At 34.5% G+C, this 26,991-nt stretch overlaps 1 protein-coding gene across 1 annotated transcript; it reads left to right on the forward strand.

Annotated features, from left to right (window-relative positions):
* Positions 1 to 474: 474 nt before the first annotated feature.
* Cmas (cytidine monophosphate N-acetylneuraminic acid synthetase) lies at positions 475 to 17,496 on the forward strand. The gene is made up of 8 exons (XM_047551825.1): positions 475 to 832; positions 7,133 to 7,275; positions 7,432 to 7,587; positions 11,854 to 11,987; positions 13,728 to 13,822; positions 14,193 to 14,364; positions 15,375 to 15,528; positions 16,890 to 17,496. The coding sequence occupies exons 1-8, from the start codon at positions 573 to 575 to the stop codon at positions 17,078 to 17,080; spliced, it is 1,305 nt and encodes a 434-aa protein (XP_047407781.1). The 5' UTR covers positions 475 to 572; the 3' UTR covers positions 17,081 to 17,496.
* Positions 17,497 to 26,991: the final 9,495 nt, after the last annotated feature.

The raw sequence follows: 26,991 nt of genomic DNA on the forward strand, positions 1-26,991 counted from the left end.
TATAAGGGAATACTAAGGTTGACTACCAACAATAATAATATTGTTGATAGAGCAGAGATATCAGTCAAGTCATCGGGAAAGCTGACTTTTTAAAATGTTGAGTTTAAAGTGCCTGTAGAACATTCGATGAGGTAATCTCCTGGAGGGGGAAAAAAGAGCACAGGAGAATGACGTATAAAATATAAAATTCATTTGTGTAGTGTACATTAGGTAACCCACTGCGATTGTTGAATGTGGAAATTCTTTAGCAAAAAACAAAAAAAAAAACCCACAATAATCCATTTGGCTTATTTTTCAATACATACAGACAATATCAAGCACCCTAGAAATCGCGCTTCCTCAAATGTCCCTGCACTCCTAGGCTTGGCTCAGATTTGCAAGCCCCCGTGGCCTGCCGGATAGCGCACGCGGACTACAACTCCCGACGTGCCCCGCGAGGGGGCGGGGAGAGGGCGTGGCGTAGCACAGCCGCCCGCTCCAGCGGCCGGGCGGGGATCGGGCGGCGCCGAGCTGAGTTGGCGGGGGACTAGCTCCCGGATGTGGAGAAGCTGGGGAGAAGGCGTGGGAGGAAGATGGACTCGGTGGAGAAGGGGTCCGCCACCTCCGTCTCCAATCCACGGGGGCGGCCGTCCCGGGGCCGGCCGCCGAAGCTACAGCGAAACTCCCGCGGCGGCCAGGGCCGAGGTGTGGAGAAGCCCCCGCACCTGGCGGCCCTAATTCTGGCCCGGGGCGGCAGCAAAGGCATCCCCCTGAAGAACATTAAGCACCTGGCGGGGGTCCCGCTCATTGGCTGGGTCCTGCGTGCGGCCCTGGACTCGGGGGTCTTCCAGAGGTGCGCATGTGCGAGACTGGCGGCGCGGTCTGGGCTGGGGTTGGGAAAGGAGCTGGACTGCTGGAGGGGATTCCCGGGGCGTTGCTCCTGGAGAGCCAGAAAGCTCCTGTGAGGGGCGTGCAGGATCCGGGTGTCGGGCCCAGGTAGAGAGCCCCGGGAGGAAGGGCTCTAGCGCCTTCCTTGTTCCGTATCTACTAATAGCCATGACCTGAAACAGTTCCTGTCTCGTCCTTGAGAATGCCATCGTATAAGGGGAGATTGATTATTCCTACCTAACGGTCACCCCTGCCCAGTGAACCTCACTAGCAGAAGCAAAGGACACCCCCCTCCCCGTGTAACGTCTGTGTGAACTCATTTTGACAGAGGCCCTTGAGTCTCCCCTGTTGCTCGGCCTCTGATAACTGCTTGGTGCTGATCGATTAGGGAGGCATCAGGTTCATGAATGGAGTCGGATGTCAGGGCTTCCTAGTTTTAAGCTCAGCTTGGAGATCCTTTTCTAACCCTTGAAAAATACTCCAGCTATCTGCCTGTGAGTCAGCACAATCTAGAAAGCTCCCTACATTTGTACAGATGTGAAAGACAGTGGTTTAAGGTGTACAGCTGGCTGTTTTAGAGTATGCTTGTAAATGGTTTTATCATACCTCTTGAACTTTGCCCTGAGGATAGTTTCATTTGTGCATCATGTAGAGACATTGCCATATGCCAAATTGGTCATAATTTGCAAGCTGATGTCATTCATCAAAGAAGAGAGATGAAAGTCTTTGCCAAGAATGAATTTACACGTAGTAGCTGCAACTTAATTACACTTGAATTTGTTACTGTGAAAATTAAATTATTTTAATAATTTGCTGTCTTGGTCTTAAAGGAGATGCCTGCTTTTGAAGCATATTAATTTACCATAATTAATTACCCATATTACTAAGTGGGTGATTTTCATTTAACCAATTTTGTTTATAAGTGAGATACCAAAAAGTAAAAATTTACTAATTCTCTTAATGTTTAACCCAAAGTAAGCACTGGGTGGAGCCACGCAAATAGGAACTGGAGCTCAGAAGATAACACTAATGTAATAGGAAGTGTGCTAAGGAGAGATAGGGAAGAACTCGAAGGTTTGGTTCAATTCAGTAAACATTTTCTGAGCCCTCCTTTCTGCCATACATGCAAGGGATTACCAAGATGAATGGAATATAATTCTTGTCCTTATGAAGTGTGCAGACTTTTGGACATTTTTTACCTTTTTAGGAGGTACAAACTGAGAAGTATTAGGATAAGTAGGTATATCCAGACCATAGGTAGAGTAAAATTTACCATTTTAGTAGAGGTCAAAATCAAACAGTAGGTTGAGAACAAAATGTACCATTTACATGGATTGCATATCTCAGAACACCACTTTGAAAATGGTTTAACAAAAAAGGGTGAGTCTTGTTTCAGATACAAAAATAAGTTCAGGTACAAAAAATGTTATTCATTTAGTTAATATTTATTGACTACCCATTATTTGACAGGCATTGTTCTGTGTCCTAAAGCAAGGGCCATAGAAGTAGCAGAAGAATCAGTCCCTATATAATTATGAAAAGTCTGGTTCTGCTGCCACCTTATGAAGCCAATACCTGAAGAGACAAAGTGATGGAGGAAGGAAGAACTTAACTGGTAACAAGTTGGCAGGTGAAAGATGGAAGGCTGTCTCCCAAATTCCATCCTGCAAGGAATGCCATGGACAAATGCTTACATGGGTCTTCTAGGAAGTCTTAACTTTCACCATAGCTAAGTGAACTCTGGAATGGTCATTTGCAGTATTCAGTTTCAGTGTTGTCTCTAGGTTGTCAGGCATTCATGGATCCTAAAAACCTAAAGAAAGATTACTGATCAGTGGGTCATATGACTGATAATGTTCTTTGATGTTTTCCCTCATTCTTTTCAGGAAAGACTTAGTCTATTGGTTAATTATTTGGGGGAATAAGGCAAACAAATAGTGAAAATCAGACTTTCTAGAGCTAGGAGTGAGTTAGCACACTTATCAGATTCATTTAGTTGCATGAAGCTTGTGTTACAATGAGGGATGAGCAATATGCAGACATTAATATGCAGTGATCATCAATGATTTCAGTAAAAATAAAAGATAAGGGAATGGTTCGCTCTATCACCAGAATCCTCAATATCTTTGTTTTGGATAGGTTGGCCCTTCGTGATGTTAAGGTAGTTGTATTGACATTGCAAAATTATTCCCAAACCTTTGCACCAAGAGCTGTATCATGGCTTCTAGCAGCTTAAGACTTTGTCTCTAGGATGATTCCAGTTCCCCATAAAATGCCTGCTGGGAGGATTTAATGCTGCCAGAATATACTGTTTATTCCAGGGAAAACTTGATAATTGACTGATAGCCTTTGAACCCCCTCTTACAGAAGTTACTTTAGAAAGCCTTCAATTATAGAAACTTTCTCTGCCCTGTGAAATGTAATTCTATCACCCAAAACTGCACCCCTCCTCCTTGGTGAAATGGGAGGTAACTGCACCCCTCCTCCTTGGTGAAATGGGAGGTAACTCAGCCCTTCTCAGTCCCTGTGGGAAGACAAGGGCCTGACTTTGGTGAATGCCTTTCTTCAACTTGCACTATTGCCCCTTGTTATAAAGAAAGAAATCTGCTTCTTTACCAGATAAGCACCAATTAATAAATGAAGGTGGGTCCTTAAATGGACTAATCCCCTTGAACAACTCTCAGCCCCTTTCACTTAGCACACTCCAGCCTTTGAAGAAGTCTCCAGGCTTTTATTTTCAGGGAATTTGAGTTCATTTCACCCAGGATTCTTTCTCCCATTAAAATAGTTACAGAGTACAACCTGCCCTTATTACTTTAACTGGTAACCAGCTTTGTTTAACCTTGACAGTATTTCTCAAATCCTTCCAGGTTTAAGTGTTATCAGAAAAAATTGCTCTTCCTCAAAGCTTTAGTAAAGTTCTCATTGGGTCTTATTGGGTCCTCTGCTCATACTTGACCCAGTTAGCATCACAAGTAGAACATAGCATTTGTATTGGCGCAGTTCCCACTCTTGGGAAGCAGTGGAATACCCACTGAAGAACATGGCAGGTTCAAGAGGAAAATTGGAGTACAGTTATCAAAAGTGAGGGGAATCAGTTTTGGGAGTCGAAACACGACAAAATAGCCATTATAGCATACTTTGGAAATTTGTTATGAAGCAATTGGAAAATATGTGTTTATTTGAAAGAGTGATTTTCCTATTTCCATTTATTAAAATACATTTGTACAAAATTCTATTAAAAATGACTTACCTGTCATCTTTTTCTGTATCAATTTTACTTCATTCATCTAGACTATAGTATAAGCCCCTTGACCATAGGGATAACATTTTCTTAATTTCCTTGAGCTACCTGCCATTTCTGTGTCCATACCAAGAATAGTGATTAGAAGAAATGAAACTGATTTTTCCCTTAACTAGCAAAATGAGTATATTTCTAACTGCCTTCTCTTAACTCACAATATCATGTAATAATGTGATTTTATTCTGTTCGGTTCTCATGGCTGCTTGCTAAGTGACTTTCTTTCTGGGTACCTGGAAATTTTAACTTGAATAGGAGAGACTCAGACTACTTCCACCATGAAGGCTTTGCTAATCTCCAAATAATCAAGTTTGTTTTCTCATACATAGCAACATGGTTTATTTCTTCATGCCAGCACAATTGAGAGTGGTAAGATCATAGACCCTGGAGTCATATTGTATTTGAATTCTAGCTTCACCATATATTAACCATGTAATCTTCACCTCTATGCCTCAGTCTCTTCATCTGCAATGGATTTAAATGTCTACCTCATAGGTTTTCTGAGGAGAACAAGTGAGTTAATGTATGTACAGCCCTTAGATTAATACCTGGCCCATAGTATGTGATCTAACATTTACATTTTTCCCTTGTATTGGAGGTTTTTACAGTCTTTATCTCTTCCATGAACCACAGTTTCCTTGATTGTAAAATAGGAAATTAATAATGATCTTCAGAATTCTGGTGTTAACATTCTTTGGCTTTGAAGAGTTAATGGAAATATGATTTTATTCTGTATTTCAACTTTCAGCAAACTTTTTCTATAAAGGGCCAGATAGTAAATATTTTAGGCTTTGCAGGCCAGATGGTCTCTGTTGCAGCTACTCAGCTCTGTGGTTTTATGTTGTGAAAGGAGGGCACATATACATAAATGAATGAGTGTGACTGTAATTCAATAAAATGTTACAAATTACAGCCTGAGGAGTGAGCCATGTTTGACCTGGGAAATCCCCTGAAGATTAGATGAAAAACTTGTCATGAGTAGGAACAGTCTTATTTGTCCTGGTATGCCTCATTATTTTAGGTCCTCAATTAAAGTGTGTTGATTTAATTTAATTGACTTACTATAACTACGGGAGGATTTTGGCACATACTTCCTGCCTCCAACCCTTTCTTTTCTTCCTTCAACAAATATTTACCTTAGGAGGGAATTGAAGGAAATTGTAGCTATGTGATTTGTGCTTGCAGGGCTAGAAGACACCTTGAAGATTACTTTGTTCAAAACCATGATTGACTTAATTTCTGTGGCCTGCTCAGAATCAAAGCTAAAAATACTAAATTTTTAGGATTGCTAAATTTGCATACTAACTAGGATAGTTAGCAGTCAAGAAAAATGATGAGATAAAATTTTTCTTTTCATTTAGTTAAAAATTATTTCTAGAACTGACTTTTTAAGCACTTGATTTTCAACAGTGGTTCAGTAGTACGTAAATAGACCTCAGAACAAATTCATCTTTAAAATCTTGAATAACATATTGGTGAAAATAAACATTTTAGTTTCATTGCTAGGGTGTGGATTCATGACTCATGAAAGACCTGTGCTGTGTTAGTCCTAAAATGGCAGTTTACAATTTTAAATAACTGTCATCATTGATATTCCTGTTCAGCCTGTTTGATATAGTATGCCTTTATTCAGGGCTAAAACAATTAGCATTAGACTTTGACCCTTCCTTTACTTGCCTGTTTCACTTACTTCTTATTTTCCTTTCTGTGCATTTTGTCTGGTGCCCCTAAACCAAAGGAAATTTTTCTATTCACTTATTCCCTTTAGTATGAATGATATTTGTGTTTTTAGGTGTGTATATGGATTGCTATTTTTATATATAGTGTCATTGTCTTATATAATACATACAAATTAGGCATTTGGACCTTTGAAGATCTGAAAGTAGAACTTCAGCTTTCTTTTCAACACATTTCAGTGTGAGGATTAAATGAGACAATGCAGATGTTACTTTATTACCATTCCAATGTTAGTATTTTCAGTTCCTGACATTTATTAACTGTTCTGTGATAAATGGTTTAAGTTTAATCTTCATAACAACCGTATGAATGGAATAAAAGAAAAAATACATATATATGCCAAAGACTTTAAGTCTTTGAAATATCTTGACATAATGTCAATAGTAAAACTTGTGGCTAAAGTAATAGTCACATTTTTCTTTCTGGCAGTGGGACTCTGTTACAGTCCAGAAAACAACATCAGTGCAGATTAGTTCATATCCTCCAAAATAGCATTTTGCTCTTTGTATTTACCTTATAAAGTCTAAATAAACCACTATGAAAGTTGTAATTAATAGTGTTAAGTTAAACTCCTGAGCCAATCAAGCCAGTCTCCAACCTGTTATTTTCAATGGCTATAACTCATTTGATTCTGTGTTGAAACATCCACACACTTATTGTTCATTGTTGAAGAAGAAAAAAAAGTTGAATTTTCTGATTATTTTGGGCCTAAACTTGGGCCTATATGCTTTTCTAAGCTTGAAACTTTCAGCTTTATGATCTGGCTAAGCTAAGTTCTTGTTTTTCTTAAGTATATTAAAATATTTTATGTGGTATTTCAAATTTGAATGAGGAATAAGAATCAGGATCTTCTTTTAATTCCTTTAGATTCAACCTCTAGTGGTTTATCAGCAATCTTGGAAGCATTTTTTTAAAAAGTTTTTTTTCTAGTTTTATAAAACTGTCTCTAGGGCTACCTAAATAATAATTATATGAGTAATAATAATATATAATACATAAATTGAGACATAAATGTAGGTATATTTATATAAAATTTTTTCAGATATAATCTACATGCAAAATACTTCTTTATATTACTCTGAATTTTTAACATCATTCTGATGGTGCAAAAAATAATTCTAACAATGTGTAAATTGTATTCTGGGATTGCAGAGCTCCTTTTTATTGTTGGTGATTTCTTTTTGTTGACATGACTATTTAATTTTTTTTTTTTTAATATCTGAACAGTGTGTGGGTTTCAACAGACCATGATGAAATTGAGAATGTGGCCAAACAATTTGGTGCACAAGTTCACCGAAGAAGTTCTGAAGCTTCAAAAGACAGTGCTACCTCACTAGATGCCATCATAGAATTTCTTAATTACCACAATGGTATGAGTTTGAATACTAATCTATTCAAAATTTTATTTAATTTCTAACTTTATCATCTCACAAGACTTGTTTTAACATTTGTACTGAAGATCTTAGTATGCTTGCTTGCCAGAAACTTTATTTTGATGTTCTTTTCATTTCTTTTGACTTCTTAAGAGGTTGACATCATAGGAAATATTCAAGCTACTTCTCCATGTTTACATCCTACTGACCTTCAGAAAGTTGCAGAAATGATACGAGAGGAAGGATATGATTCTGTTTTCTCTGTTGTGAGACGGCATCAGTTTCGATGGAGTGAAATTCAGAAAGGAGGTAATCTGTTATCAGTCTTATTTTAGCTTATTTTACTGAGAATCAGTTTTTATATATAAATATTCTTTAGGATTGAGGAGAGTAAAAAAGGGAACAATAAGAATATTGGATTTATAACAGCAGGCAATGACATAATTGGTTCTAAATCTTGTTATTGAATCAATTTAATTCTTTATTTTACTCTTTATGATTAGACCTTCTAGTCCTCTATGCCATTTGCCTTTTTGAGGCAGATGTCAGTTTTGTATCTCAAATACATTTTAGATAAACAGCATAAAAACATATGTAAATAGAAAGCATCTGTCAAAAGAGTTCTAAAGAACCTCAAGAATAAAATTTCCCAAATTTGTAACTCCATATATAAGAAGGGTTTAATAGGACCTTGATTTCTAGTCAGATAAATTAACAAAATATTTAATAAAAATCAGAGTCACTAACAAACAGGTAAATGTATCATACTTGGGGAATAGCAATGTGATTTCTCTTAGGTACACTGACATTTGCTGACTTTCAAAAGCTAACCTGTCTCTAACGTAATGTATGTCTTAAAAATAACATAGTAAAGAAGATGCAGTGAAACTGAAAAAGGTACAAAAAAATGATAATCAGGAGGATACAGATAGATTGAAAATAATGGTTTTTCAATCTCAAAATATGAATGTTATCAAAACAGTATATCAATGAATGTATTTACTGATTTCATTCAGTAAATATTAATTATTTTTTTCTGTGCCAGATTCTTTTAGGCTGGATGGATAAAAATCTAAACACTTACTCACAAATAAAATCTAGGAAGGAGCTATTAAATCTTAAAAAAAAACAAATTTTTCAGTCAAATCAAGAAAACTCAAATTCAGATTGGATTTTGAAGTTTATACTATATTAAAGTTAAACCCAAGAAATAGCTAGATTCAATAGGTGACAATTTCATAAAGATCCATAAATATTTCTTAAGAAAATCAGGAATGTTTGAAGAAATGTCTTTGAACATTGAGAATGCATGGTAGGGACACTATCTTTGTCTTTTCATATGATACATTATTGAAGCCACTATGAAACAGAATGCTGATAGATAATGATTCTGAGCCATATCAGCATTTCTTAATGATTCTTTTGTGTTCTTTGTTTATACAGTCATTACTGCTAAAAGTCCTAGTAGTTTAATCAATACCTTAAACATTATTCCATTTTATTTTTTATAATATTTTATATTCTTTTTTTTGTGGTTACTCTAGATCTGCTCTATCTGGTAGCCACTAGTACTGTTAATGCTTGAAATGTTAACAATGCCAAACTGAGGTGAGCCCTAAGTATAAATACATATTGCATTTCTAGATTTAGTATGAAAGAAGTGTTACAATATCTCAATAATTTTTATATTTATTACATGTTGGAATTGTAATATTTCAGATACATTGGGCTAACTAAAATGTACTGGGTTTTTTGTTTGTTGTTTTTATGTTGCTGGGAATAGAACCCAGGGCCTTGTCCATGCTAGGCAAATAATCTACTAAGCCACACACCCAACCCAGTAAAATTTATTATTCAAATTAATTTAATTTGTTTCTTTTTATTTCTTTAAAATGTAGCCAGTATAAATTTTTAAATTACATTTGCAGCTCACATTGTATTTCTAATGGACAGCACTGCTCTAGAGATTATACTTCATGCCCTTCTTACAGTCTACCCTGAACTAGTATTTTAAAACTTCATCAATAATTGAAAACCTCATACCAGTATAGTTCTATTTATGCCCTTCCTTTTGTACTTTTATTGAAGCAGTCTATTTCAACATATATTTTAATGCTATAATACATTGTTGGTGTATTTTAACAACTAAGTCTTTTTAAAATTGTTAATAGTCTTTTATCTTTCACCTGCATATTTATACTTAACTGTTATTTTTTATTTCTTTCTTATATTTGCTCTCATCATATATTGTGTAACTTGGTGACAAAGTCAGCTTTTATTTATCTAAAAATGTAATTTGCCTTTAAGGATATTTCTGTTAAGTATGAAATTTTGATTGACTTTTTTTCTTTCAGTATTTTAAGCTTGCATTTCTATGATGTTATTCTTCTGAAGATTCAATTTTAAGATATTCCATTATCTTCTGCCTTCTATTTTTTTTTTAATAATAAATCAGGCATCATTCTGTTGTTTCTCTGTAATATGTCTTTTTTTCCTTGGACTGCTCTCAAAAATTTCTCTTTTTTATTTAGTTTTCTACACTTTGACTGTTTTTTGTGGTCATAGTTTTCTTTGGCGCTCTGAACCTCTTGAATCTATAGGTTGATATCTGTTATCAGCATTCAAGAATTCTCAGCTGTTATATCTCCAGATTTTTTTTTTCTGTGACATTTTCTTTCTAGAACTCCAGTTTAAGTAGATTTTAAGCAATTTTATTGTATATACAATTCTCTTAGTCAATTCTGTACTATTTATTTATCTGTGCTTAATTTCAAGCAATTCCTAATGACTTTAAGTATTTGAGTTTATTGATCATTTCTTTTGACCTGTCTGGTACATTATAAATTTTGTCCAGTGAATTATTTCAGACACTGTGCTTTTATTTTCTTTCTCTTTCTTTCTCTTTCTTTCTTCCTAGGAATTCTATTCTCTTTTGAAATTTTCTACCTTTTTATGCATTTTTTATCTTCTCTAATTTCTTTAACCATATTTATAATAGTTATTTGGAAGACCTAGATTGTAAATTAGAAGACCTAGATTGTAGATTGGGTCATTTATAGATCTGTCTCTATGACTGTTTTTCTCTTGATTGTGAATAATGTATGTCTGCTTCTTCATATGTCTCATGTCCTATGCCTGACATAAGAGACTATAGTATTTTTTTCTCCAGAGAGGACATACACTTTCTTCTATCAGATAGTAGAAGATAATAACTTCAATTCATTTATAAGTTGGGCTATATTGAGACTATGATTTCAATTTACCTCCTAGTGCAGGTCCCTTATCAGAAGACATATTTTCAAAGTATTTTTTACATCTACCTACCTACCCTTGCCAATAGGACTCTGGAATCTAAGCACCAAAGTACTTTAAGGATCTTACCCTGTCTTCCAGCCCATTCCAGCTTCCCATACCACAGCACCCTCAGCAAAAATCTTGTAGAGGGAGTCATTGGGTGGGCTAGCTCTATGTTTAGGACTCCCAAACATGGGACTTAGATTTGGATGACAATTTGCTACCAATTTTATAGGGCCATTAAAAATTCTTCTAATTTTTCCTTACCTTAGTAAAAGCCATCTTCCATTTGCCTGCTTGATCTTTTTCTCACCTTGTCCTTATACTCAACAAATAACCCCGTGAAGAAAGCAGCCATGGATCCTAAGAAAGACTTGTCACTCTTTCACTAAGGCATATAAAGTTGTGCTACCTATAGCAATTAAAAATATATTTGCTGAGTTTTTTCCTAAATTATATCAAACACAGGGATAGAATGGAACAGAAGTGGTTTAGGTAGTGAAGTAAATAGAGGTTACTACTAGAAACTTTACACACAGAAGTGATAGCCAAAAGAAAGATGCTGAAGAATCAGCAGCTATTAAACACATACACACACATACACACAGGTTTATACCCTTACACATCCACACATAAAAATTAGGGGAAAATTCACTGAGAAGGTAAGGGAATCTCTGTATACCAATACCAAAGGTTTCATTTTTTTATAATGTGTTATCGTCATTAATGTTGATATTACTGAGCCTTCACTATCACATATAATAATAAATAGGTATTACTATATTTCATATAGTTTTAACTACTAATAAACTGTATAATACCTAAATATTTCCATTAATATAAAGGTTTCAGTAAGTTAATGGGAAAATCCAGTTTTCTGAATAATTTTGTTGTTAATAACACATACATTGTATTCTACAGAGGCAAATGATAAGAAATAAAATAAAGGGCTCAAATACTGAATGTGGTATTTTATGATAAGCTTGGTTCTTTTAAAGCTACTTTCAGACTGCTTTGATGTCTTCCCAGTGTTAGGTTTGTATAAATGTCTTAAACCTTAATTATTCCAAAATCCTTTGTAAAATATTTTTCAATTACTATGAGAAAACAAAGATGTAGCATCAAAATTATTGGAGATTTTGTTGCTTTAAAGAACTTATTTTAGTTATAATCTAAAGAAAAATTATATAATTTGAGTCATTTAAAAAAAATTTTAAGTTACTAAATGAACACTTTCTGTATCCAAAGCAATGGGGACTGACTATAGCTTTTTACTTTTAGTTCGTGAAGTGACTGAGCCTCTGAATTTGAATCCAGCTAAACGGCCTCGTCGACAAGACTGGGATGGAGAGTTATATGAAAATGGCTCATTTTATTTTGCTAAAAGACATTTGATAGAGATGGGTTACTTACAGGTTTGTACATTGATTTTACAAAGTCCTTTCAAACCCTTTCATATGAACACATTGAATTCCAGGGAAGAAGCCTAGTTTGGTTGCTAAAGGAAAATAGCAATCTCCAAAGGAAAGGCAATAGCTGGCAAGATTTATCATTTACAGCATTTATTCTGCAGGCTTTCCCCCAAAGTGATCTTTGGAGTGTACTTAGTAAATATAAAAGGAATTCTGTTCCAACTATAACATTAAGATAAAAAATTAATCAAGTACTGAATGTTTACTTGTGTCCTGGTTTTCACATTATTCCATTCAGAATTATTTGTAATCCATGTTTATATTACAGTTAGACTGTGGCTATATAGTTAAATAATTTCTATTAGCTTAAAAAGATAAAATAACCAATATAATAGATGTGAAAGTAGACCAGTTCGGAAGTCAGGCACACCAATTCTAATGCTCTTAACCTTGAATATATATCATTTTATCTGAACTGCTTCATTGTTCTTATTTTAAAACATTGGGATGGAATGTCTGTCTCATTTTAGGTCCTACATGGTTGTATCATATATTTGTAAATTGGTTAATTTTCACTATAGCTGTTATTTATTCACCACTTAAATATACCAGTAGCTATATGAAGCATTGTACTTGGTAATCTTATATAATCTACACAGCAACTGAATGAAGTGAATAATTCTATCCCAGTTTTACATAGAAGGAAACTGCAGCTCTGAAAAGTGTTAATTAACTCAAGGCAGAGATATTCAGTGGGACTGTCAGGCTAAATCTAGGTCCTTATGTTACTCAAAAAATAGCATTAAAAAGAAAGAGGGAACTGAGAGTAAAGCACATAGGTGAGGCTCTGGTCTCAATCCCTAGCACCAATAAAAAGAAGAACAGAAATAAAAAATAAAAGCCTCATCCTCTACAGTAAAAATTCTAATATGAAGAAAAGAGGGAAAAGTATTTTTTTCCAATCTCTGGATACTACATAGGCAAAAATAAACCAACTGTACAGTTTAAGTTCAAGATGAAAATTAGATTTGACACCATCCTCCATGAACTCTTTTTCTAAGGAGGAATTTGACAATCTAACCCTTTTCAAAAGTGTGGAAGAAAATGATGTTTCTCATTGTAACAAGATTCATAAAGAGGCTAACAATTCTGAAAAAATGAAATTTTCTAGTAATTGATCTGCTCATTCAGATGATTACTATTAGAGAAAGAGAAAGGCCCTCTTTCTTCCATGCCACAGAGTCTGCCCCTGCCTTGACCCACATGTAACCTGGAAAACTGTTGTCCACTCTCCTCTGTGGTTCAGTCACCCAAGACAGTTTTATACAACAGATGGTACTGTTATCCTCTCTGTCCTGCCCCTTAGTTGCAAGTTGGAACAGAAATTCTGAAAACATTTATGTTGCTTTTGAATCATGATGGAAGAGACTTCCAGAAAAAAGGGGGAATATTATTAAGGGATTTTATAGAAAATCCCTGTGGAAGAATACTGAGGAATGGCATAATTTCTTTTTTTTTATCTTAAAATAGAAATATATTTAAAGAAAAATGGTTACTTGCGTATTACAGGTTATTTGTTTTGTATGAGCTTTGCTTTCTAGAAAAAAGTTATTTGTGGTATTTATTTTACTGGGTTATTTCTTTTTCTCAGTACTATAGAAATGAATCCATTGTTGTGTATTTTCATAGTTTTATGTAAATGAATATTTTTAAAAGTACTCATAACATTTGTACTGTCTTTAGGGTGGAAAAATGGCATACTATGAAATGCGCGCCGAACATAGTGTCGATATAGATGTGGATATTGATTGGCCTATTGCAGAGCAAAGAGTATTAAGGTAATAACCTTTGCACTAGAGCCTAAAATTATTTTTAGTTGATAATATTTAATTGTGCTTCTAGACATTAACTTCTGATATTTCAAACATCTTAGGGTCTCTGTAATTAGTTTGCTCATGTGGGAAAGATATATGCATAAAATGTGCTTTAGAAGACATGTTCAGTAAACTTAGAAACACATAATCTGGTTAGACCACACTGTTTATAGTTCTTGCACTGTAAGTCAAACTGTATACATAAAGTAAATTTGAAGAGTGATACTTGAATAATTAAATAGAGCATGAGGTATTCAGTTACTGGTACTGGCCAGATGAGAAGGAGTGATTAGTACTGCACTTATACTCATAGGTCTATTTTGGTTTCTTTTAGATTTGGCTATTTTGGCAAAGAGAAGCTTAAGGAGATAAAACTTTTGGTTTGCAATATTGATGGATGTCTCACCAATGGCCACATTTATGTATCAGGAGATCAAAAAGAAATAATATCTTATGATGTAAAAGATGCTATTGGGATAAATTTATTAAAGAAAAGTGGTATTGAGGTATGTGCTCCCTGAATGTAGCAGTATTTTATAAGATTTTGATTCAGGGTTAAAGAATATGCAAGGAATTACAAGATTTAAATTTTTAGTATTAACTATTAAAATACCTGAAATTCAGCCTTCACATGCCTAGAAAATTATCACACTATTTTTGGATGAGTAAAATTAAGATTTTTTAATCAGCAAATAATATTTCTTAATTTTTCAGTAAGTGTAAATATACTACTTCTAATAGGTGCTATGTAGTAATTCCCACAGGATCTTGGAACAAGAAAGATTTCCTAACTAGTGTTGACATTTAGATAAGGGGAAATATCTTGTAGATTTTTAAAATGTAGCATATTTTTTTTTTTTTTTTTTTTTTTTTTTTTTTTTAGCAGGATTTTAGGCACCTTTATTTTTGGTCTCTGAAATTCATTACATCGAGGAAGTCAACTCCTCACCAAGTCCCCACCATCCTCCAAACCAGCAACCTGTCATTTCTCCTGTCCTCAAGGAGCCCTGAACATACCCTGCACACAGGCTGTAGCTGACCCTGTCTGGACAGCACACACCCAGTCTACCCTGCAGAACCTGCTGCTGGCCCCTCCCAGGAGCCTAGTGAATTATACTTGGCATTCAAAAGTGTAACATATTCTTTTGAATGAAATTTTTAATTAGAAATAACTTTTTATATTTTTTAAAACAAAGACCAAGTATAATTCACTAGAATTCTTAAATATGTGTTACTAAGCAGCATAAGAGAGATTATGTACTTTCTTCTTAATAAACTGAAGGACAGGAAAATCTTATATTAGTATCAGTGTATGTTGTATTTTGTACCTGTGGGTGGAATCCTCTACACTGTATGATTTTACTATAATTGGTCCTTCAGTAGGTCAAAAGACTGCTCATCTGTGACAGATATTTACAAGACCTTATTTTAACAGAAAAATTTCTGTTTCTTTTCTGATTTTTCCTAAACATTTTGTTTGTTTGTTTGGTTGTATTTTGGGTTTTGTTTATTTCAGGTGAGACTCATCTCAGAAAGGGCCTGTTCCAAGCAGACACTGTCTTCCTTAAAGCTGGACTGCAAAATGGAAGTCAGCGTATCAGACAAGCTGGCAATTGTAGATGAGTGGAGAAAAGAAATGGGCCTGTGCTGGAAAGAAGTGGCATATCTTGGTTGGTGTCTTTTATATGACCTTAGTGAAATGGTCCAGGATTTATTTATTTATTTTTCATGAAATAGAATAATGGGAAAGAAAATTCCCCAGGTTCCTTTGATTATAGGGAAATAGCACCTCTCTTGTACTTCTCACCAAAGTGTTAAATTGGGCCAGCCTCAGCAACTTAGTGAGACCCCCTCTTAAAATACAAAGGGCTGGGAATGTAGCTCCATGGTAAAATGTCCTGGGTTTGATGCAAAATACCAACACCTTTTTATTTTTATTTTTTAATTAGAGATTTATAGTTATACATAGTCAACACTTTCATAAGTAAAATTTCTTTACAAAGCTTAAAGACTGGATTATGCAAAGAAATACTGACTTTATTTTTCATCATCTTTCAGTGAAAACAGCTCAAATTTCAATATATTTAATAATAAAAAAAATTTCAGTAAATATAGAACAAAGTTAAAAAACAAAAAAATTTTTAATCAGAATTTTGTTAGTAGTGTTTTGTGCAAAATATAGTAATATTTAAACTCAGAATAGTGAATCTAAAGTGCCTGGAGTTTGTCAAGTTTATCTTACCCCAAAAGCAGGGTTGGAGTAGAGAAGATAGAAGAAGCAAGAGTGGAAGAGAAAGGATGCAGTCATGTCAGTATGATTTAGTATTTAAGTCTTTAAAAATGGTAATTTTTCAACATATATGCATACAAGTCAAAAGAACTATTATAGATTAAAAGAGACTAAAGATACAGATTAACAAAATGCATTATGTGGGCCTTGACTCCTGATTTTAAAAAGTGAACCATAAAAAGGCAATTTTGAGACAATTGGAGATATTTGAACATGGTTATGAGATGATATTAAGGAATTATTATTAATTTTCGTGAGCTTGCTATTATGTCACATAATATATTTAGCTATAAGAGATAACTGCTAAAGAGTTTTTGGATAAAATATTTCTAGGAATACCTTCCTTTTCCTCTGCCCAAGGAAACTAGGAGGAGGAAATAGACAAAAATTGATAAGTGATTCCAAAGCACTGATAATCATTCAGTATGACCTTATATATGTTTGAAATTTTTCTTCATAAAATGTTGAAATAATTTGTCATATGAAGAATTTCTAATAATTATGTTTATGGCAAGTGGAAAGAATACCCAGTCTCTCCCTCTCCCTGATAAGAGTTTCTTTTTAATTGCTTATGGTAAACATGAGACCTGTTTACACTTTAAAATATATGTTCTGTCTAATCTTTAAGTAATTCCTTAGGTCTTAACTAAAGTTACCAGTTGTTTCTTGTTGTTTGCATTATTTAGCTGGAATATCCTATGTCTCATTAAATGTTCAATCAGTATTTATTTTACTTGATAGGAAATGAAGTGTCGGATGAAGAGTGCTTGAAGAGAGTGGGCCTAAGTGGTGTTCCTGCTGATGCCTGTTCTTCGGCCCAGAAGGCTGTTGGGTATATTTGCAAATGTAATGGTGGCCGAGGTGCCATCCGAGAGTTTGCAGAGCACATTTTCCTACTGATGGAAAAGGTTAATAATTCATGCCAAAAATAGAAATTAGTGTGATATTGGAAAGAAAGAATACAGCCTTCTTCAACCACTTTGCTTTTATTTTTGATTAAGTACAATTCCTAGGTATAATGTTGCAGACAGAGGGTGTGGTTTGATTTGTGATATATCTTAATATCTTTTAAAAAAGCAAAGTTGTCTTAAATTATCATTCCAAAACCTATGAAATAATTGTGCTCTACTTTCTCTTTACGCAAAATAATTATTTAGAAATTGTTCATAGTCTTTCCTAGATTTTTAGTAAATACAAGTAAGAAATCATCAAAATTGATTTTGTATTGTACCCTGTAAAACAGTGTATTTGTGTGCTTTCAATGATGCTGGGATTTTATTTATTTGGAGACTGTGTCTGGCAAGAATGCCCTTCTGTTAATTAATAAAATTACATTTCACAAACTTGATGAAAACTGCCTTATTGTTTCGAGACATTTATTGCCTCTTACCATGGTGTGCAGTCTCAGTGAGAAACAGGGCCTGGATGTCAAGTGTAAAACATCTGATTTTATTTTATGTATATATACAGTAACATGTATATGTAAATATAAATACCTGAATAAATTCATATATCATGAAGGTTATATATTGATTTGAAGAAGGCAAGATTAAATCATTAGTAGTTACCTTGGAAGTCACAGTAATTTTGTGTACTATATTTGGCTATCACAATTTTATGGCCAACACAGATTGTTCTACCTGATTGGATTCCACGTACAGGGCATCAGTTAAATGTAGGCATTTAACTGATAAATACTGTTTCCTGTGGAACATTTGTATCTCTTTCTACCAAAAGAAGAATTCCTTTTAAACTTGACAAGATGGAAGCCATTCATGCCAAGCTTTACAGGAAGTTGCTTTCCTTTGTCAGGACTTGGATTTAGACAATTGAGGGTCTATCCTTAAAGACAGACAGAAGTTAGAGGAAAAAAGAACCATATCCTACCTTAATTTCCTTTATATCCTGTCCTGGTTTTACTCATGTTTCTGATTTTCCCACTGCTGACTTTTATTTTCTTCTGTATCCTTAAAATTTGCCCCAAAGGTTCTCACCCCAGTTCTTATTTGTCCCCAAAGATCACATCTGTGTTCAAGGTTTGGGCTGTAACTTCCATGCAGATAGCTCTCAGATTTAAACAGCTCAATATTCTGTTATAACTCCTGGTTGCATCTCAAAACTGCATATTATAAACCCCCTTGGACTTTAAGATTTCTGATTTCATCATTATTGAGATGTTTCTTTCTTTCTTTCATTCTTCTTCTTCTTCCTTTTTTTTTTTTTTTTTGTAGTGGGGATTGAACCCAGAGATGCTTAACCACTGAGCTACATTCCCAGTCCTTTTTTATTTTTTATTTTGATACAGAATCTCACTAAGTTGCTTAGGACCTCAATAAATTGCTGAAGCTGGCTTTGAACTTGGATCCTCCTGCCTCAGCCTTTCTGAGCCCCTGGGATTACAGACATGGGCCAGCATGCCCAGCCTCTTTTTATCTCTTCAAATACCAAATCTTGAGTTTGACACTACTAGCCCTGTGTCCTTTCAGTTTATCCATTATTTTGTTGAGTTAATTGTTCACATTTGCTGTCACCCTTTAGTCACTTAAAAAAATTTTTAGTGACTCCATACTGACCACAGAATAAAACAGTTTTATACAGATCTAACATTAGTCTGGTACTAATATTTATAACCATAGTTACTACTGATTGTGGGTCCCTCCACTCCAGTCAAGCTTTTCTGTGTAATTCTCTAACAATGGCATATTGGTTTATTTTTCTCAAGTCCTACCTTCATTATCATGAACCATACATTTCTGAAAAACCTCCTGCCAAAATAGTTCCCAAAGTAATTATTGCGTATTAGTATGGATTATACCAGAGTTCTTTTTTAATCTCAGTCACCCAAACTCAAATACAAGGAGACAATGCAGTTCTCGCTGTTACTACTTTGTGTTCCTTATAGTAAGAAAATATTATGTTCAGCTCTGATATGTAAAGAATTTAAAAGTTTACACTCCCATTTTTCCAACAAGAAAAACTGGACAAATGAAGTCAATGACCTTTCTTGGATCTATCAGAAACAGAAGAAAAGAATTACCCCAAATCTACAGTGATAAACACATTCTAAGAGAGAAACTGAAACCTGCTGGAGCAGAAGCTGCTGGATGCCACAAATGGATACAAGCACTTAAATAGTAATTCTGATGACTTTCTGAAAGATGCGTGTGGGCTAATGCTGCAAACTTCTGGTGGTCACACACACACACTTCCCCTCCGGAAGTACCAGCAGGTTCTCACTGGGAGGAGCTAAGGATCCAAGAAAAATCCCTAGGGACTAGAGTTTGGGAGAAAGAATAGCCAGTGTGAAATTCTTCCAAATCCTAATATAACTACTCTCCGGTAGGAAGACTCTTTCCAATGGGCAATACTGAAATCTTACTCCAGCCCATTTTTCTCACTTAAGAGGGGAAATATCAGTAGTCATCAAGAAGTAGATTGGAAACACCACAGTGAAGGAAAACAATAGAGAACGGTGGGAAGAAAGCTAAATCTCTGGAGGAAGAACAGAAACAGTTATAGAGGTCATACTCTAAGGCACAAGCCCACTTAAAGACCAAAACTTAGAACATAAAATACACCTACAAGGCTCCAGTATAATAACAGTTCATTATATCAGATTAAGGTTGAAAAGCTATTAGACACATTGTCTAAGGAAAACACAAAAGGAAGTTCAACCCAAAACTGAAAAGGACAATGTAGTCTCTTTAGTTGTAGCTACGATAAATAATACAGCAAAAATCCCTGCAAAGTTAACATAAGAGCATTTTGTATTAGTACCTGTTATCCAAATACAACATATCTGGTCTTCAACAACAAAAAATTATAAGACATACCAAAGGCAAGAAAAATCAGTCTAGGGAGACAAAGCAATCATAACTAGACTCCAGTATATCACAGAAGTTAGCATTATCAGGCAATTTAAAATAACTATGATTTTATGTATACAGATGTAATGAGAAAATTACACAATATGCAAGACCAGATAGGCAATATCAATAGAGAGATGGAAACTATAAAAAGAATAAAAAGGAAGCACTAGAAATCAAAGACACAGTAAAAAACTTTTAAGACAATAAAAACAGTATAACATTTGTGTAATAGTAGTAAGAAACAGAACAGGACAAAAAAAATTTTGAAGTAATAATAGCCAAAATTAGTAACACACCAAACCACAGTTCCAAGAAACACTAAATATCAAAGGATCAAGACCAAATCCTACAACCAGGTATATTATACCCAAATTGCAGACAACCAAAATCGTGAAGGAACCCACATGAAAACACACACACCCATACACACAGAGGAATAAGAACACAAATCATACCAGATTTGTCTTCAGAAAACATGCAAGAACAGCAGCACAGAATTTCAAAATGTTGAAAGAATGAAAAGAAACATAAAGAACGAAAAGCCAACATAAATTTCCATAACCAGTGAAATTTCCATCAGAAATTTAAAAATAAATAAGACTTGCCCAGAAAAAAAACTGAGGAATTTCATTACCAACAAACTTGTTGACAAAAAAAAAAATGTTCAAAAAATTGTTCAGAAAGAAAATAAATGAGATAGGTTGGGAAAGTTGGATCTTGTTATGATTTGGGGTAATGTGGTGGCCCCTAAAAGCTGATGTGTGAGATAATGCAAGAAAATTCAGGGGTGAAATGATTAAATTATGGGTTAATCCACTAGATGGATTAACTGAGTGATAACTGTAGGCAGGTTGTGGGTGGAGGAGGTAGGTCCCCGGGGGTGTGCCTTTGGGTTTTATTCCTGGTGAGTGGAGCTCTCTATCTCTGCTCCCTGACTGTCATGTTCTGAGCTGCTTCCCTCTAACTCACCTGGACCCAGAGCAATGGAGTTGACCAGCCACAGACGGAGCCTTTGAAACTGTGAGACAAAACAAACCTTTCTTCCCTTAAGTTGCTCTTGTCAAGTCTGTTGGTTACAGCAACAAAGAAGCTGACTAAGACAGATCCACACGAAGAAGGACATTAGAAAAGGAATAAATGAAAGTAAAACAATATCATTTTTCCTTCTCTTTAGTTACTCTAAAAGATAACTGTTAGAGTAATAATAGTAGCAATGTGTAGTGTGTAGAAAAGTGAAATGATTGGTAGGATTGCCACAGGGATGGGATAAATTGGGAGTATGCTCATAAAGTGGAAATGTGTAATATTCTTTGAAGATGGATTTAGATTATTTTAAAATGTATATTGTAAACTTTGGGACAACTACTAAAAATATTTTTTTAAAGAAGTGTAAATAATATACCAGAAGAGAAAGTAAATTGGAATCATACCAAATGCTCAATTAAACCTAAAGAAGTCAGAAAAAGAAGGGGAGAAAGAAACAAAGAATAGAGAACAATCATGTGGATTGCACATTTTGCACTCTGGTGCCACCACACATGCCCCAGAAGCAGCCCACTGACACTTCACCCTGCCTGTATGCCACTGCCCTCTGCCTCAGTAGTGGGCCACCCCACAGCTCTGTTGCCAGCACCATACCTCTTCTGCTGGGCCTCTGACAGTGGTCACCATGTCCCACACAATCTGAAATCCACATGGGTGAGCTCACAACTGTTTCAATTGCTCTGAATGATAAAGTATTTCTACAAGTGGGCACACAAGGCTGCAGTCCCAAACAGTGGGGAGACTTGGCCACTAGGCCACAGACAATCAAGGACCAAGTCATTTGACCCTCCTGAGAACTATGACAACAACAGTGTTATAAGCCTCCTAAATTCACACCAAACGTGGACAAAATGATGTCTGTGCAGACACACACCAATACCTAAGTTCTGTGCAGTCTTAAAGGCAGAAAACTGAACTAGACGGGAGGAAGGAGACAGGGGAGGTAAGTGCGGTTTCCCAATCTGACATTAGGGAGATGACTGATGTAGTAACTGCCTCCATGTCCAAAGAATCTTAGCGAACAAGTAAAGGCGGCATGGGCATTTGTTACACCTCCCAAAACCTTAGGAAATCCAAATTTGGAAGACCCAAAAAGATATTTCTCCAACTCTAATAGCTCAGTAAGGAATAAATTAAAACTCTCTAATGTTAGTTGTTCTATTTTATTTATGAATTGTGTCTTTGTTGATTTGATCGTTTACCCATATTATTTCACATTGCATACTTTAATCCAGTTTTATGTCTTTTTGTTTTAATGTGTTAATTGGATTTATTTTTTTTAATTTTTTTTCTTGCTCACTTATGTTTTCCCTTCTTTTGTGTTTCTTCTTGTATTGTCTCCTTCTGTCTTACCCACTCCCGTCACCAATAACTGTTTTTATTTTCATCCCTATATAGTTTAATAGTAATCTTATATCCTTTAATACATAATATTTTAACCTATTCTAGTCTATGCTCCTCTTTTTCACTTTTGAACTAGTGGAATCATTGAGAACATTTTCAGCAAGTGTTTATGGTTTAATAGTATATGGTTTGCTCTGAAATGATTGTAGTTAGTCATTATTATCTTCTCATCTCAAAGTAGGACTGGGTATTGATCATAACACAGTGATCACATTGAGTGGTGTTTTAAAGCTGAGATATAACCCCTTCCAGGGAACATAGTAAAGAGAAAGCAACTCACTAAAGCAGCCCTTACATGACAGTGGTAGAGATATTTATAACAACAGAAAAGCAAATTTTAGCATACAAGCATAAATAACATGAGAAATTAAGGCAATAAGATGCTTCACAATTTAAAATTTCCCCCAAGTAAATTCAGAAATACTGAAGTGGAGGAAATGCTGAACAAAGAATTCAAAAAGTTGATTATTAAAATGATCAATGACTGAAAGATGATCTATGGAATGAACTAAGAGAAAATACAGGAACATTTCAATAAGGAGAGAGAAATATGAAAAGAACAAAACAGAAATCTGGGAAATAAAACAATTAAACACACATAAATTCAGTGAAGTCTCAACAACATATTAGATCATGCAGAGAAAGAAAATCAGGGCTTAAAGACTAAGTGCTGGAATTAGAACATTTAGACATTTAGACAGTAGTAAAGAAAAAAAACTATGGACAGAATATACAAGAGCACTGGGACAACAATAAAAAGACCAAAGATTCATAGGTTTTGAGGACGGAGAGGAGACACAGACTGAAGACAGAAAATGTATTCGCTGAAATAATAGCAGAAAACTAATCTTGGGAATAAGATAGATATGCAAGTATTTAAGTAGTATAGAACTCCGAATGTCAACAGGACCAAAAAAGAACCATTCTATGATGTATTGCTGTTAAAATGCCAAAAATTCAGATTAAAGAGAGGATTTAAAAATCTGCAAGAGAAAAACAACACCACACACTAAAGAAAAACCAATTAAAATAACAAAAGATTTTTCATGAAAAAAAAATCTAAAAAACAGGAGGTCATGAAATGATGTATTTCAAACACTAGAAGAAACCTTGATTAGTATATCCTGAAAAGTTATCTTTTGGAATCAAAACATAAATAAAATCCTTCCAAGATAAGATAAATTAAAGGAATTCATGATTAAACCAACTTTGCAAAAGATAACTTAAGGAATAATACACACAGAAGAGAAAGTTAAAAATAAGCAAGAGAGCAGGGGGAAAAATAAATTACTAAATACAAATAAACAGATAAGAAACAGAAACAATTTAAACACTAGATACAAAACAAAATGACCAAGAGTAATGCATACCTTTCTATATTAATACTGAATGAAAATGGTCAAAATTCTGTAGCGGAAAGACAGATTAGGAGATTGAATTAAAAAATAAGACCTCATTGTATATTGTCTTCAAGAAACACAGCTCACAAGGCAAAGAGTTGCACAGATTGAAAGTGAAAGGATGGAAAATGATATATCATGCAAATGGAGCCCCAAAACAATCTCCAACAAAACAGACTTTAAGCCACAAGTAAGCAGAAGAGACAAAGAAGGTCATTACATATTGGCGAAGGGAACAATCTTACAAGAAGATATAACAATTGTAAATATGTATGCTCTAAACGTAGATGCACCCAATTATATAAAACAAGAATTGTTTGACATAGAGGGACTGAAGGCCCTGATACAATAGTAGTGGAGACTTTAATATACCACTATCACCATCAGACAGTTCATCCAGACAAAGGATCAACAAGGACATGTCATATTTACTATAAATAAACTGGACTTTGACATACACAGAATATTTTATCTAATACAAACTAAAAATTCTTTCTTTTCAGCCACTAAAGAAACTTTCTCCAAAACTGATCATATATTAGGCCATAAGAAAGCTTAGAAAATATTGAAATTATATATTTTTTAAAATAATCTCTTGCATATTTACAGATCATAATTGAATGGAATTAGAAATCAACAATTAAAAAACTACAAAAATAAACAAATACATGGGGATTGAACAATACCCTTTTGAATGATGAGTTGGTCATTGAAGAAATTAAGGAGGAAATTTTAAAATTCTTAGACTCAAACAAAGATAGAAACACAACATAGCAGAAAATATATATTATATATATATATATATTATATATATGTGTGCTTACATTAAACAAAAACAAACAAAAAAACCTAGAGAAATCTCAAAAAACAACCTAATGCTACATCTTGAAGTATTAGAAAACAAGAGCAAACAAATCCTAAAATTAGTAGAATGGAATGAAATAATAAAGATTAGAGCTGAAACTAACAAAATAGAAACTAAAAGAACAATACAAAGGATCAAGGAAACAAAAAGTTGGGTCCTTGAAAAAATAAACAAGATTGATAAACTCCTAGCCAAACTAACCAAATTAATAAAATTAGACACAAAATGGGATATTACAACAACAAAATGAACTCCAGAGGATTATAAGGGACTATTTTGAAAATTTGTAGTCCAACAAATTGGAAAATTTAGAATATATGTCTAAATTTCTTGACGCATACAACCTGCCAAAATTGAACCAAGATGATATAGAAGTTCTAAACAGACTAATAACAAGCAATGAGATTGAGGCAGTAATAAAAAGCCTCCCAACTAAGAAAAGTTCAAGATCAAAAGGATTCACAACTAAATTTTACCTGATTTTTAAAGAAAAAACGAATATAATACTCCTCAAATTATTCCATGCAATTGAAAGGGAGGGAATATTTCCCAAACTTATTTTATAAAACTTGTATTACTTTGATACCAAAACTGGATAGGGACACTTTAAGAAAATAAAATTCCAGACCAATATCATTGATGAACATAGATTTTTAAATCCTCTATAAAATATCAGCAAATTGAATTCAACAACACAAGATCACACACAATCAAGTTGGTTTCATTCCAGATATATAAGGCTGGTTCAATATACATAAATTTATAAATAGAACACAACATATAAATAGAACCAAAAACAAGTCATATGATCATTTCTATAGATAGAGAAAAAGCCTTTGACAAAATTTAACACACATTCATGATTTTTAAAAAAAGAAAGAAAAGAACTAGGAATAGAAGGAACTTACTTCAATATAATAAAGGTTAATTATGACAAAGCCAAAGCAAATATCATAATGAATGGGAAAAAACCGAGTGGATTTCCTCTAAAATCAGGAACAATACAAGGATATCCACCCTCATCACTTCCATTCAAAATAATACTTGAAAGTTTGCCAGAGTAATTAGACGAGAAAAATAAGTAAATAGGATATAAATCGGAAAGGAAGAAGACAAATTGTCCCTATTCATAGATGATAAGATCTTATGTTTAGAAGACCTTAAACATTCCACCAGAAGACTTCTAGAGCTGACAAACAAATTAAGTAGCAGGGTACAAAATCCACATTAAAAACTCAATAACATTTCTACACACCAATAATGAATCTACTGTGAAAGAAATGAGGAAAACAATTCCATTTGTAATAGCTTCAAAATGAATAAAATACCTAGTAATACACCAAACTAAGGTAGTGAAAGACCTCTACAGTGAAAATTTTAGAATACTGAAGAAATAAATTGAAGAAGGCACTAAAAGATGGAGACTTCCAATGTTCATGGACTGACAAAATAAATATTGTTAAAATAGCCATATTGCCAAAAGCAATCTACAGATTGAATGCAATTTCCATCACATACAAATGACATTCTTCAAAGAACTAGGAAAAATCCTAAAATTGATATTGAAAAACTGTTATGGCTTAGATCTGAGGTGTCCCCCCGGAGTTCACAATGCAAGAAATTTAGAGGTGAAATGACTGGTTGATGAGAGTTTTAACCTAATCAGTGCATCAATCCCCTAATAGGAATTAACTGGGTGGTGGCTGTAGGCAGGTAGGATGTGACTGGAAAAGACTGGTCATTAGGGGGTATGCCTTTGGGGTCTATATTTTGTTCTTGGTGAGCAAAGTCCTAAAACACGTTCCTCCACTACAGTCTTCCACAATGATGTCCTGCCTTACCTTGGGCCTTGAGGAATGAAGTTGGCCATCTATGGAGTAAGACCTCTGAAACGGTGAGCCCCAAATTAACTTTTCCTCCTCAAAATTGTCCTTGTCAGACCTTTTGGCCACATCAGTGAGGAAGGAAGGAAGGAAGGAAGGAAGGAAGGAAGGAAGGAAGGAAGGAAGGAAGGAAGGAAGGAAGGTAGGGAGGCAGGGAGGGAGGGAGGGAAGGGCGAGCCAAAGCAATCATGAGCAGAAACAGCAATGCTGGAACCATCATGATACCTTATCTCAAATTATACTACAGAGCCATCATAACAAAACGCCATGGCACTGGCATAAAAATAGGTAGACCATTGCAGCAGAACAGAAGACACAAAAAAACTCCACAAGCTACAATCATCTGATTCTTGACCAAGGTGCCAAAAATCTTTATTG

The sequence above is a fragment of the Sciurus carolinensis genome, chromosome 4 (assembly GCF_902686445.1).
Source record: "Sciurus carolinensis chromosome 4, mSciCar1.2, whole genome shotgun sequence".
NCBI classification, from domain to species: Eukaryota; Metazoa; Chordata; class Mammalia; order Rodentia; family Sciuridae; genus Sciurus; species Sciurus carolinensis.

Coding starts and splice junctions, on each gene's coding strand:
- Cmas (XM_047551825.1), top strand. CDS start 573: ATGGACTCGGTGGAGAAGGGGTCCGCCACCTCCGTCTCCAATCCACGG. Junction 11,988..13,727: donor TAGAGATGGGTTACTTACAG/GTTTGTACATTG, acceptor TACTGTCTTTAG/GGTGGAAAAATGGCATACTA. Junction 13,823..14,192: donor GCAGAGCAAAGAGTATTAAG/GTAATAACCTTT, acceptor GGTTTCTTTTAG/ATTTGGCTATTTTGGCAAAG.